Source organism: Zophobas morio, unplaced genomic scaffold, assembly GCF_036711695.1.
Source record: "Zophobas morio isolate AGI-343-1 ecotype UQ-CSIRO unplaced genomic scaffold, CSIRO_AGI_Zmor_V1 ptg000011l, whole genome shotgun sequence".
NCBI lineage: Eukaryota > Metazoa > Arthropoda > Insecta > Coleoptera > Tenebrionidae > Zophobas > Zophobas morio.
The window spans coordinates 8012957-8027786 of record NW_026972116.1 but is presented as its reverse complement, the minus strand read 5'-3'; the positions used below and the strand labels follow the sequence as shown (position 1 = coordinate 8027786).

General features: G+C 36.1%; 1 protein-coding gene across 6 annotated transcripts in view; it reads left to right on the top strand.

Moving 5' to 3' along the window:
* Window positions 1–14830, top strand: part of LOC135126826 (uncharacterized protein) — a 212987-nt gene that overhangs the window by 179656 nt on the left and 18501 nt on the right. For all 6 annotated transcript variants that reach the window (XM_064052982.1, XM_064052983.1, XM_064052981.1 and 3 more), the window contains 3 exons: window positions 10059–10255; window positions 11466–11694; window positions 11747–12150. In XM_064052982.1, coding sequence (XP_063909052.1) covers window positions 10059–10255; window positions 11466–11694; window positions 11747–12150 — 830 coding nt within the window. The remainder of the gene's footprint in view (window positions 1–10058; window positions 10256–11465; window positions 11695–11746; window positions 12151–14830) is intronic.

The following is a 14830-nucleotide window of genomic DNA, read 5'->3' as shown; positions in this document are numbered from 1 at the left end:
GTTAGTTTTTTTATGACGAGATTTTTTAAGTTTCTCCACTAGTTTTTAAATATCGTAAGTTCCTAAAATTCCAGAAATATTTCTGTATAAACGACATAAAAAATAAACAAATATTCTCGCGTATTTTTTTTTTATTTTGTTATGCGTATATGTAGTTCAAAAAAATTGAAGTATATAAGCATAACCTGTAATATCCCAAACTGATTTTTTTTTACTAAAGGTTTATTTAGTACTTATAACGCCATCATTTTTTGGTTAAGATTGTGGGCAATGTGGTCGAAGGTCCGTGAATTTAAACTAAGCACTTTATAAATTGGAAACTTTTATTTATTTTTTATTTTATCGAAAAACAGACTTTTCTAAAAATTGTTTCTTTCGTCACCATAGCGGCCATTACTTTTTCCGCAGCTCTGGTGATGCTACAGTACCCCCCTCCTAGTGAGAGGCGCGAACGAAAATTAAGATAACTCATTAACAATGTGATAACGAGACAAACAATATGTTGAAAATTAAGTATTTGTGATTACGGTTCCGAAACGGACAGGTGACCGAACCACACGTCCACAGCGCGTTGTCGACGGTGACTTCACTGGTGCAGGATCTCGATGTGAAGTATTCTCTGGAGTGATGTTCGCTTGTGTGGGATACTGCTTATCTGGTTCGATGTAGGCGACTTTGAGCCGATCTATAGAGACGGTACTTGGTTTACCATTGATAAGAAGCGTAAAGAACTTGTCCTTTCTATCTAACACTTTAAACGGACCATTGTACGGTGCTTCGAGAGGCCGTTTAACACGATCAACGCGCACAAAAACGAAATTTGCAGTTCCTAAGTCTTTTGGCACGTAAACGTCTTGTTCGCGGTTGTGAGTGGTTCTAGTGTAGGCTATCTTCTGCATAACGTTTCTGATCTTATCGGCGAATGTTGAATCCGCAAATGGTTGTGAAGTCTGTATCAGTCGCGGGTCTGTGAGGTCGCCAGGCATTCTTAATGTTGTACCATAAAGAAGTTCTGATGGTGTTGCTTCTATGTTTTCCTTCACTTCGTTTCGAAGTGCAAGTAACACAAGAGGGAGTGCTCGTACCCACTGAGCGTCATGACATTTTAGAGCTGTCTTAAGCCTCCTGTGAAATCTTTCTACAAGACCATTCGACATAGGGTGAAAGGCGAAGTCTGTTAACTCCGATTAAGTTGCGAAGCTCCGAGAAGAGGACTGATTCGAATTGTGTACCACGATCAGTTGTTATTTGTGAGGGCACTCCGTAGCGAGAAACCCAATGGTTGACAAGTGTTCTCGCACAAGTTTCAGCCGTTATATTAGTGATGGGGATAGCTTCGGGCCATCTCGTGAAGCGATCAATGGCTGTAAATAGGTACTCAAAACCTTCTGAATGTGGAAGTGGACCAACTATATCTACGTGGACATGCGAAAGTCTTGCGTCGGGATCCAAGAAAGTTCCAATCGGCGATTTGATGTGCCGATGTATTTTGTTTTTCTGACACTGAAGACAGGTCTTAACCCAGTTCGACGTGTCTTTTCTCATACTTGGCCAGAAATAGTTTCTGGAAATTAATTTAATGGAGTGTTTTGTGCCAGGATGTGCGATGTTATGCGTAGATTCAAAGATGTGACGACGGTGCGGAGGCGGAATGTATAGACGATTTCTTCCTAGCGTTGTTTCGTACCAGAGATGCTGAGCTGACAAAGGATCTTGAATTTCTTGAAAGGTGAATTTGCCTTCTTGTTTCAAGCGTTGGAGATCGGGATCATCAGCTTGTGCTGTAGCTAGCACTGAAGAGTCTAAAGCCTTGCAAGAGATTGTAGCAATTCTCGAAAGCATGTCGGCAGGCACGTTATTGATACCATTGATATACTGAATGTCGGTAGAATATTGTGATATTAAATCAAGCTGTCGTGCTTGGCGAGGGCTGGATTTTTCTGGTTTTTTCTGAAACGCATATATCAAAGGTTTGTGGTCGCAGAAAATTGTAAAAATACGACCTTCGAGGAAGTGTTGAAAGTGGAGAATTGTTTTGTAAATAGCAAGCAACTCTCTGTCGTAAGTGCTGTAGCGTCTTTCTGTGCCGGTGAGTTTTTTCGAGAAGAAAGCAATGGGTTGTTGTTCGTTGTCCACGAGTTGTTGCAAAACACCGCCAACAGCAGTATCGGAGGCATCAGTTGCAATGCTCAACTTACTGTGAGGTGCTGGATACGTTAAAAGAGCCACGTTCAGCAAAGAAGATTTGCATTTGTCGAATGCTTCAACTACTTCTGGAGTACTGATAATTGGTCGGGTCTTTACGAGTGCAGCCATTTAGTAAACAGTTCAATGGAGATTGTAACTCGGCAGCATTCGGAATCCAACGCCGGTAGTAGTTAATTGTTCCCAAAAATCTTTGTAGAGCCTTTGAAGTTTTCGGAAATTCCATGTCTTGTACAGCCTGAACTTTTTCTGCTAGAGGTTTGATGCCATCTGACGAAACTTGAACACCTAAGAATTTAAGAGTGTCGACGCCAAAAACACATTTCTTTGGGTTAATGACTAGATCGTGCTGACTAAGTCGTTTTAAGACCATCTCTAGATGCTGGAGATGTTCTCCAGGAGTCGAGGATGCTATTAGGATGTCGTCTAAGTAGGCATAAGTAAAGTCTAAACCGTGCAAGACTTGATCTATGAAGCGTTGAAAAGATTGTGCAGCATTCCTCAGGCCAAATGGTGTTCGCAGAAATTCGAAGAGACCGAATGGTGTAATTACAGCTGTTTTGGGTCGATCTGCCGCCGCAACTGGTATCTGGTGATAAGCTTTAACAAGATCGAGAGATGAAAAAACTTTCTTGCCGTAGAGGCAATGACTGAAATCCTGAATATGTGGAATAGGATACTTATCCAGTATCGTTACCGCGTTCAATGATCGAAAGTCTCCACATGGCCTCCAACTGTTATCTTGTTTAGGTACAAGGTGTAGAGGACTTGCCCACGGGGATGACGACGGTTGTATTATCCCCAGTTTTAGCATCTCGTCAAATTCTTTTTTTGCGATTTTCAGCTTCTCAGGAGGAAGTCTTCGAGCTCTGTGAGAAACTGGCGGGCCCTTCGTCTGAATATGATGAAGAACAGTATGCTTTGGCTCTCGAAAAATGTTGAGGGGGCGCATAACTTCGGGAAATTTACGCAGGAGGTCTTGATATACTTTTTCGGTGTTCTGGAACAGCGCATGTATACCAATTTCGTTGGACTCCTTTGCGGAACATGATACTGAAACTGAAGTTAATGGGTCTATAAGCTTTTTGCCACTAACATCAACTAAGAGTTTATAATGCCCAAGAAAATCAGCGCCTAAGATAGCGTTTGTAACATTGGCTACTAGGAAGGTCCACCGAAAACTACGCCTTAAACCTAAATTCACATCGATTGTCTTTTCACCAAAAAGTTTAATGTTTGAACCACTAGCTGTTTGTAAGGCGAATCGCGGAAAATATGCACAATGTTTATCGCGATAGCGTGCGGGTAAAATGGAAAAGTCTGCTCCAGTGTCTATTAGGTATGGCACCTTGGAGGTTTTGTCGCTTATGTACAACCGATGGGCGGCGCTTTCAACGGCAGAAATTACCCTAATTCCTGCCGGGAATCGGCGTTTTTTGAAAACTGACAATCTAGGCCGTGACATTTTCGAGCTTTGTCACCAAATTTGACATGATACCAACAAACATTGACGTTTTGGTCTCCTTTAGTGATTGACCGACTAGCACTACGCGTTCGTTTGTAGTTGTTATACTTGCGGTTCTCATGACGGCGTCTGCTGTAATCGCTGGTAAGTTCCTGTTGCAATCGAATTAGCTCGTCCATTTTCTTAACTAAGATGCTCAATGGACTGTTCGCATCGTCTTGACGAGTGGTGATTGTTGAAACAGCTGTCGTCGGCGCTGCTTCCAAAATTTTGTCAGCTACTTCCGCGAGCTTGCCTAAATTAATGTCACCAAGCGATATTAGGACTGGTTTAATATTTTGTGGCATTTGTTGCATAAAAAGCTCCCGCAATACTTGCTCGTTCACTGATTTGTTTGAACCTTCTCCCACGAGGGTTATCATTTGACGATACAGTTGTGACGGCTTCCTAGAACCTAGCTCCAGTCCTGACAGTAGTTGTTGCACTTTCTGACTCTGTCAACGTGAGACGTGCAAGTATTCCTCGTCTTAATTTACTGTACGGCTGCGGCTCCTCCGGCTTCAGGGCTGTAATTATGTCTGCTACCTCGCTAGCGATTTCGGGAGGAAGAGCACCAAGAGTATGGTTATATTTTGTCTTCTCAGCGGTGACGTTTGCCAAATCAAATTTTGCCTCGATAATGGCGAACCATAATTCCGGTTTGTGGTTCCAAAATGGAGGTAGTGATCCCACTGCGGCGTTTACCTGTTGGCTCTCGGCAATTTCAGACGATTGGGAAAGTTCGGTTGGAGAAGTCATTTCTTCTATTTGATACTGCAAATCTTATCACGTCGGGGTCACTAATGTGGGCAATGTGGTCGAAGGTCCGTGAATTTAAACTAAGCACTTTATAAATTGGAAACTTTTATTTATTTTTTATTTTATCGAAAAACAGACTTTTCTAAAAATTGTTTCTTTCGTCACCATAGCGGCCATTACTTTTTCCGCAGCTCTGGTGATGCTACAAGATAAACAAATAGCCCAGTTTTGATGTGCCTAAGGTAGGTGCGCGAAAATATTTTTCAAATTTCATAAAAATTGCATGAGATTTCAAATTGAGTGTGTTTATACATTAAATTAATTTTTTGGTTAACAGTTCTTAAAAATAAAAGCATGCTGGTAATACACGATATGTATGGACTATTTTTAACAAAGAAATATTTCATAATTTCTTGACACAAAATAATCTTGACAATAAATTTTTTATATTACGATGCAATATTTAATTTTTTTTACGGTGGCTAGCGCATAAAGAAACTAAAAGGTGGATTATTAAGCCACAGGCAACGGGCATGGCATAACCTCTGGAGTATAATTAAGTTGAGAAAAGTTTGAGATGGCCTCATAATTTTCTAGAAAAGACGAATAGACAAATTTTATTTAAAGATTTACTGCCTCCACTATAATGTTAAAGTATGCGTAAACTTTCGATAGTTAAGGAAATTTATCTGTTCAAAATATTTCTAACATATGGATGTACAGACGAAAAGACAAATCTCAGACAGACAGCAGACAGACGGAAACGGAAGACCACTTTTTTCGTACTCTGGGGGTCATGAAACGTCGAGAAAACATAAAGGTGACACCCGATAGACTCCATTACTATACTTCTTTAGCTTACACTCGGGAAGTAAAAAACTGAAAGAAACCTGCATTTTATTTGAAACGAACAAATTATTTTTAACGTTTATCACTACTGAATTTAAAATATCTCATTATTTATTTTTTAATGACTAATATAGGTAATATTTGTATCTTGTACCAAATGGGAAATTCAGATGCATATATGTACAAGAGAAATATATATTAATTTTGCAGCTTTGCCAAATAATTTAAATTTAATTATTTTTTTTTTTTGTCTTTCCATTTTACCCAATAGGTCAAATACGTTTTGTTAACTTTTGAAGTATAATCCGAAAGATTTGTACCTCAAAAAATATATATAATAATGTATTTTTAATCTACTACAAAACAGGTAAACAAAATTCCACAATTTTGTAACATTTACGCTTCACAAAGAAACACTCAGTAGGTATAAAGGAAGACTGTGTAAGAAGCTTACTGTGTAAATTTAATATTAATGGCACAAACTTTGATTTTAATGCAAAATTTCACGTTGCCGCACACTTTCCTAAGTCTTACAGAAAACACTCTAGACGGTGTCAAACAGCACACTGAATTCTGACGTAAGTTAGTTGAAACCATCCTGATCCTAGTGTAATTTCGCTATTTCAGCTCTATACTTTTGCAAGCAGGTGTAAGTACGTCGGCATCAGTTTTTTTGCATCATCATCAGCCCTCTGTGAAATTCCAGATAACCTCTCGTAGCGTCGTAATGTGGATGTTGCAGCAAAATCCGCCCGGTTAATTGTCGGTTTATCGTTTGTTAAACGAGGGACTCAGGTGGTTGCCGCGCTAGTTCGCTTTCCGAATAATGTACGCTGATAATGGTGTGCCACTTCAACTATGCCAACATTGATTTCTTACCGGCGAGACAACCGAGTTACGAGCTGCTCTCATCCGATATTGCGATACGCTTTCAAGAGGAATGCGCTCGGATATCTGGTTTAATATTTAATATCGCACACACTAGGCTTCATATCTCATCATATTTTCCCATATCATAAACTTTTACATTCAAAAATCCGCGAGACATCCGGCTTCGAACGAGATCCGTTCACACATTAACGTGTGCTTTTAAAAGCTCTCGTTGTAGATGCAGTGGCGTAGCTAGAACTTTGGGCGCTAGAGGGCAAAAATCGAATTCATCCCTATCTCATACTTAATAGACGTCAGTCATATATCGGAAAAGAGCGAGAGATTGTGCTTTTTCTTTCTTTTTTTTTTCGTTGTGTAGTTGATAATAAACCTGAAAGTAGGAATTATGGCACGATATGCAAAAACGTACGATATGGAGTAAGTCTGCAATGTTTATTGATCACAGAGCTTTTTAACATGGGATTGAAAGATTTATATTATTGGACCTATATTTATTTAAAAACCATTAACTTAACATTATGTTTGAAAGAAAAGATGTTTAACTAAAGAATTTTTGGTTTCTGAAAATGATCTGAGAACAAGACTTTGTTGTTGAATTTACGGACCGTTTTTAATAAGCTAGATGTTGGGCCAATTATATGTGTCATATCTAGGAGATATTTTACTGACACAAACAATGTACTGATTTGACTTTTTAATTAAAATATTAAAATTTTTGTAGTCTCTTGTGGCTTATCATGATACTTGATAATTCAGTAAATTCGCAAGTTTTTAACGTTACGAAGTCTATACGCCTATAAAATTATTTCCAGCAATAGTATCTTGTCTGTTTTTCAAAAGCGCTTTATGTACTTTATACATTATTGTTCCTCTCAATTTCTTCATCCCTGTGTAAGTGCATTAAGGTACTATTGGATGTTTAATCACAGATCTGATGCTTTAGCGCATTTCCTTTTAATTGTAATTTTCACCCAACTTTCAAATTCGTTAATCAATTTTTTATGGCGCCGACATCGCAGGCTGATGTATTGATTCGCCTTAATTCTCTTCTTACATACTGCCTGTGTAGTGGCTAAAAACTACAAATAATCGTTGCAAAATAGCCTTAACTACCCTAACTGACAAACCTAAAAAACCCCAGGTGATTAAGGGAAAAATATTGTTGCAGAAGCTCTCTTAATGGGTATACGTTTGATTAATGGATGCTCCTAAATAACATCCACTTTAGTTACCACTTGCTTTCACAGATATTACGGGCTTTTCACCACTCAATTTGGGATTTCGCTGATATACGTGCGATTTATTGACTTTCTTGCAAAGTTGATCTGCCACAAGCTGCAGTATTGCTAGTTAGCGAGCTTCACTTAATACGAACATCCGGATGTCTCAGGTTTCACTTAAATGGTCATATTTTACTTACTCGTAAGATCTAAGAACGTGGCCGAAAATTGGTTCGTTGAGGGGATTGGCTAAAGTTGGGTTGAATAATATGTATATCGCAAGTACCGTAAGTATATTAATTCATAAAGTTTAGATAAGGTTGACCAAGCGATATAATGAGCGGACGTCATCAAATTGTTGGTGGGGATGATTAGATAAATTTTAGTTAGCGTTTGACCCTCCCAAGAAGTTCCTTAATTTTTCCATTTTAAATGTACTTCTCTCCTTTAAATCATAACTAAATGAGTATTCCTCCTTGAACTGTACTGAACTGAACTGAACTGAACTGAACTTTCTTAGGAGTTACCACTACATATCTTTCGGCCTTTTCTAATACAAAGAAATTAAAATTAAGGCGTTCTTTGTTAGAAAGGACCGAAACATATATATGGCAACAACTCCTAATGACATTCAATTGACGGGAAGAGTACTTAATGTATTTGACTTATTTATTATCTAGACTAGCATCATTGGACACTTATGTGGAATTGTAATCACGTCTATAAGAGTACCAAAAAGTGATAATAGTTAGGATCAACTAAAAACTAATTAAAAAGATTGGAAGGCCTGATTACACAAGAAAAAATTGAAAAATTAATGAAAACGGAACTTCCATCATGTCTGGAGCACAACCAATTCATTTTACTGTTCGAGCGTAACCAAAGAAAGTATAATATCTCGACGTTTCATAACATTATGATTTATGAATTTGTTTGTTATTGATTATTTTTTTATTTTTTAATTCGTTTTGTTCTTTAGACACATAATACGATCTTCCATTACCACAGTGGTAGTAATGAGAATAATGCGTCAACTTCACAGACGACCTCTAGGATTTTTTGTTGTTCAAATCAAGAACGGTTCAGTTATTATCGACAAAATTTGAGAATACAGTGTTCAAATTGTTAAAATGTTGATGACATCAATTTCTGTTATGAAAATCTTACTTGAAATATACGCATAACATGCTTCTTTACCTGTAGTTTAACGATCCACATAGAGCTTTATTGTAAGTTACAGGGGCTATCAGAAAAAAATTAAATTCGCAAAATTTAGATTTTTTAATTAATCAAGGAAGCTGTATTTGTTCGATTTTACTTCAAGGGCGAGGAAAGTTTTGTCTATATAACCTATGACCATTTTATTTTTCACTCTGGCTTGCATTATTTATGTTTTTATTTATAGGGGTTATCATAAAATAAGTAAATTAAGCAAATTCAAATTTTATAATTTTTCGAAAAAACTGGATTTGTTCGATTATACCTAAGGGTCAAGGGTAATTCTACCTATAGGGCTTTAGATCAATTTTTTTAACCAAATTTATTTAGTATTTTTTGGTGAATGAAATAATAAACAAATGTTAATACTGAAAAACCCCTACACAAAAAAAGAACACTTGAAACGTCTGAAATTTGTTAAGATTCACTGCGACGGTCGATACGCTATCGCTCACTGAGGTGATTCCTACAATCCTACACCAGCTGTGTTATGTGCTGACTAATGAGTGATTATCATTAAACGTAGCTAACAGCCTCCCTGATTAAATCAGTTTTCAAACAAAAAAAAAACAAAAACCACACTAAAATCCCCGTTTAGGTGTTACGATGTCACGGACAGACAGACAGACCAAAACTTCAAACTTATAAAACAGACACGCATACAGATAGACAAAGGCGTCTAACTTACAGCGCTTCTCTTTTCGGGTCGGAGGATAAAAAAGAGACGCCCTAAATCGAGGCAGCGATTTTCTACATTCAAAACGAAACCACTACACATCCTATATTACAAAGATGTCGATATTGTTGTATTTACAAAGCAACTCGCTTATAGAACAATAGAATAAAACCGGGTATAAAAAAATAATCAAAATTTCGAAATCATGAAATCAGTGTTAGTACATACTATTACTATATACTCCAAGTTTACTATATTTTTATGCAGTAAATTTAAAGAAGTGGGTAATATACAAATCGTAATAAGTGAAACAGGAGAACCGATATGATTTTCAACTTACTAAAAAGAAAATAAATCTTAATTTTTGTTCATTATTGTCGGTTATTTAAAAAAAAACCCAAGTCTGAAAACTTGAAGAACCATTCTACAATGTTAACTACTTGTACTAGTGTGGTAATACCATCCTATATAAAATGTGCTATTTTATTTCACTTCTGTCAGGACTCGATAAACAACTTTTCACAGTTAAATTACATATTACGATTAGATTGTGTCCTGTTATGACAATTCTGTTTATCATTATTTGTACTGTGAACGCAGTTAACTTTCTTATGGTTAATATAATTAATTAAAGTGCAAAAAAATAAAACAAATGAATTTTTCTTCTTTTCTCCAAAGCTGTATAAACCACGCTCGAATAAAGCAAATTTTAAAATAAATCTTTTTTCTATTCTAGTTGTTCCGACGGTTACCTTAAAATATATCTAAAGGGCCAAGAAACGACGGATTCGTACGATAAGTTCGACTACGAAATGTGCGGTGACGAAAGCAAGCCCTCAGTAGTGGTATCGGATGGTCCTCGACTCGTTATGGTCTTCAGCAGCGGTGAAATCATGGGTCGAGGTTTTAAAGCAAATTATACTTTTGAGACTGGTAAGTATTTGAGCATTACAGAAAGCTCCTGCACTGTTTATTTATTAAAGTAAAGGTATACGAATAATATGAAAATGTTTTTCTTTTTACAAAAAACTCCAACAGTATAACTATACGTAACTGTTTGTTGCATATTCAACAAAATTTAGTTCACAAATGAGTGATAATCTACACTTCGTAATTCTTTGCCGGCTACAACATAAAGTATGAAATTTATCATATAATTACTATGCAGAGGAAAAATCAGCTTGAGATTAGTTTTTGCAGCATTATCCATATAGAAGCAATTACGACAACGATATTGCAGACGAGGAACATGAAAATTTAATTGATTTATTAATTCACTACAATCAATACTTCCGTTTATAGTTTTGTGTTAATGTGAAAGGGAAGAGTATAAATGTCCTTCATCTAAAGTAATAATTTAGGGTAATGATGTTTAATTTTTTTTTTTTGAGAAAAACATCTTTCGACTTATAACCCAAAGGTACGTAAATATAAAAATTTCAACAGTTTCCTTTGAACTTTTTCGATAATTCTGCTATATTGATTCTATTCTGATACCCATATAAGATGTACATATTCTACTTTCGTCCTCATAAATGTAAAACAAAAACGGAGTAATGTTTTTGTAGTTTTGTTATGCAACCAGTTCGCAGAACAAAACCCAAGGCTTTAAAAGTAGTAACAGCTATGGATATGTTTACTAAAGAATAACTTTTTATCAAAATTTTTCCAAATCCTTGACAATCTCGAGGAGTTCCAATATACTTACACAACCTGTCAGAATAAATAATTAAATAACATCTGATCCATTTATGACTTTGTTTTTTTTTTGTTTCAAAAAGCTTGACATATTTATATTTCAAATAATATGCATGTTTTGACTTAAAATAAATATATTATTTATATACGATTAATTAAAGATTTAGTACGGAGAAGATTGTCGTTTTACTCACGACTATTGTATGGCGATTCGTACTCTACAACATTTTAAACATTCATAGCTCTTGTGGTTTACGAAATCCCAAGACTGTGTTGCATAGAATCTATACAATATAGGTTTGAGGAAAAACTCTCTTGGTACTATCATGACTGATTCTAAGTATATTCTTATTCCAATCTTACTATGCCATTCGAAACTGAAAAACATTGACAAATGAAGCTTTCTTCAAAAAATATTAGTTTTCTTCCAAATGTGCATTTGCAGAATATCGAATTCCTGGTACGGCTGCGCCCGACGGCAGCTGCACGTTCACATACCGAAGCGTTAGCAAGAAAAAGGGTGAGTTTAACTCTCCCAGATACCCCTCCAATTACCCCAGTGACACCAACTGCACCTATTCGTTCTTGGGGACCAACAACGAACAGGTGACTCTAGTTTTTGATAATTTCAAAGTCCGTGCCGACTCTGCGAATTCAACGACTGGCTCCTATGGGTAAGAGTCACCAGAGCACTTGTACACGCCACTCACCCTTCACTTTTCGCAGAGCACACGTATGCCAAGAAGACTGGTTAGAAGTGTACAACATTTACCGAGACGGCACGGAAAAAATCGTAGGACGGTATTGCGGTATGACAGCTCCTGGTCCAATCGAGTCAAACCGCGGCGCCGTGGGTCTCAAGATCATTCTTCATGCGGACTCTGAAGGTGTTTATAGTGGATTCAAGGCGCGGTATAGTTTCGAAACAGCGAAATCCATTTTCGGCGATTGCGGGGGAAACGTGAGCAATTTAGACTCGGGGGTTATCACGAGTCCAAAGTTTCCGGCGGACTACGATGGGCCGACGAAAGGCTTGTCGTCGAAGAGCTGCAACTGGTACGTCAGCGTCAGGGCTGGCTATAAAATCATGCTCAATTTCGAGAGGTTTGCCGTCGAGGGAGATCCTGTTGGTAAGTTTCATACATCTGTTTTATTTACAAAAATGTGAAAGATATTTTTTAATTTTCTGAATTTTTACCAATGTTTATATTTTTAAGATTTTTCATATAGTATCTATGTGTATAAAAAAACTCGTTAAAAACGCGTTTTTGAATTTAAACTGGATTTATTTTGCATTAGACTGATTTTTTTGAAGGCACAATGTCACAGTATATTTATTAAAAATGTGATACAACAGGAAATATAAATGTTTTCAATAACAACAGAGTCGGTTTTGACAACACAACTTCTTTTACAAAAGGTCGCAAAAAAAGTTTTATATCATAGAATAATAAACGAACAAACAAATATCAACAAATTAGCCACTATTTAGGTAAATTAACCTTCTTGAGTTAAGTAAAAAAAGCTGAAATACATTACGTTAAATATTTGAACCAAATATTGTTACGCAATCAATAACTCAAAACAAGAAATGACCCAGGAGCTATTTCCAGCATTGAATTTTCTATCACCTGTATATTGAGCAAGTCTACATCTGCTAGTACTGTCAATTTGTTACTATTCGCTTTCAACCTGAACTTATATTTTATATCGTGCACCGTTTTTGATAGTGGTACGTATACCACTTAGTTTCATTTAAATTAATGAAAATTTCAGTGGTACAGGATTTGTGTATGTACATCATTTTTTGGAACAGTCGATAGTCATCTGGTAGAGTGTAATAAAATGCGCCATATTTTGGTTTCACCTGATAAATAGCATATCCTGATTCTGTGACACGATTCTGCGGATTACTGTAAATTATGCTTAGCTTCATCTCAGACCATATACATTTATATCGTCGTATATGGTAGGTACTGACGGCAATATCATTAAAGGGGCAGATTGCACTGCATAATTTTAATTTAATACAAGTTTATTTGTTAAAAAAATTATTACATTTTTAGAATTATGTCATGCTTTAAAGTCATTAACACGGTGTATAATAAGTTAGGTGTTACGACGAAGCGTATTCACCGTACATCGAGTTGACGCCGGTTTAGTCACGATGAGCGGTCGAGAGAGACAGACAGCGGCGGCCTGTAACCTCTCACTCAGATCTGTTCAGCAGCGTTTGGCGGGCTTTTTCCCTCTGTAGGTGTGACAGATTTTGCTAGGTTTTCTCTGCGATTTTTTACTTGTTTTTTGATTTATCAATAAAAATGGGTAGAAACAGTGTTTACTGGAATGGCTCTTTTATTGCAGTAATGAGCTGCTTTTGAACAACACTTTGCACTAAAAAATACTGGTCGTCGCTATAGTAATAGTAGGCATTTTATGTTGAATTTTATTTTTACTTAAAACAATTACTCCCTTTTTATCGGTTATGTGTTATGTTTATTTTCAGAGGGTTTTTGAATGCGATATGTATTTTTTCTGTATTCCACATAAACTATATTTTTTGCAGAGATTTCTCGGCACAATTCGACAAACAGGTTGTGCCAATGGACATCCCTCATTTATAACTTTTTTGCAGCTATACCGAATGTTATCGGTTTATAAATTATTAAAACCTCCGAAACTTGGCAATTGCACACAGATGCAGGAAAACAATAATGCAATCATTCGTTATCATTTAATGACTTCAAAAATATTTTTGAAACAAATACCAGAATGCGGAAAAAATCATGTTGAGAAAATAAAAAGGAAAATTGAATATATCTTAGATACATTTTCACCGATTAACGAATTAGGCGAACAACTATTTGAAGATGTCACTATAACTAAAATTGTTGACAACATCATTTATTACTTAGCTGGATTTGTGGCAAAAAAATTGTACAATACTTCAAAATGTAATATTTGCCGTGAACAGTTATATAACAAAGAAGATCCATGTTCTAGTATATACATCTGAATTTACTAGTACAAAATCCAGGGGGTGGTTAAACCATCCAGATTTGTTAATGTTTAATATGTTCCGATAGGTGGAAGGGATATTTATGAAATATATCAATTTTGTGGATGTATTCGATGCAACAATTGAAGAGCTATTCGCAACAAAAATTTTTATGACTATTTACTTTCCTTTTTATTGTGAAGAGCATAGAATGGAAATATTTTCAAAGGCAATATATTTTTACACAGTTATGCTAATTAAACAATTTTATAAACACGAACAAGAGAAAACAACCAAGGCATGTGCAGAAAAAAGAAAAGAGTCTCGACTGTAGACTACGGAATAATGGTAAATTTTTATTTCTCAAACAGTAAAGCAGATAATGGTTAATGGATATTTTTTAGTTGCCTTGTGAAACGAACAGAAGTGAGTGAAACTAATATAATATGTGAAGGCGAAAAGAACTATCTTTAACAACGAGTTTACATTCATCTTTTTAAATAAATTATTAGGTATTTTAACAATGTTTAAAGTTTTTATTTTAATACAACGGATAATTAATTTTGATGATTTTTTGACCTAAATGGCTTTAATTCCGACAAATACTTCTCCCGTCTCTTTCCCGTCAGTGCGATTAAATGATGGCCGCCCTCTTCTGTTTCTCTCACTCCAAATCTGTGACTAGTTGGGGACACGTTTCACGCGCTCGTCGGAACACCTAACTTATTATACACCGTGGTCATTAACTACTATAATTAACACTAATTTAACTACTTTTTAAAAAATAACACATTATCTTCAAAATTTTGCTT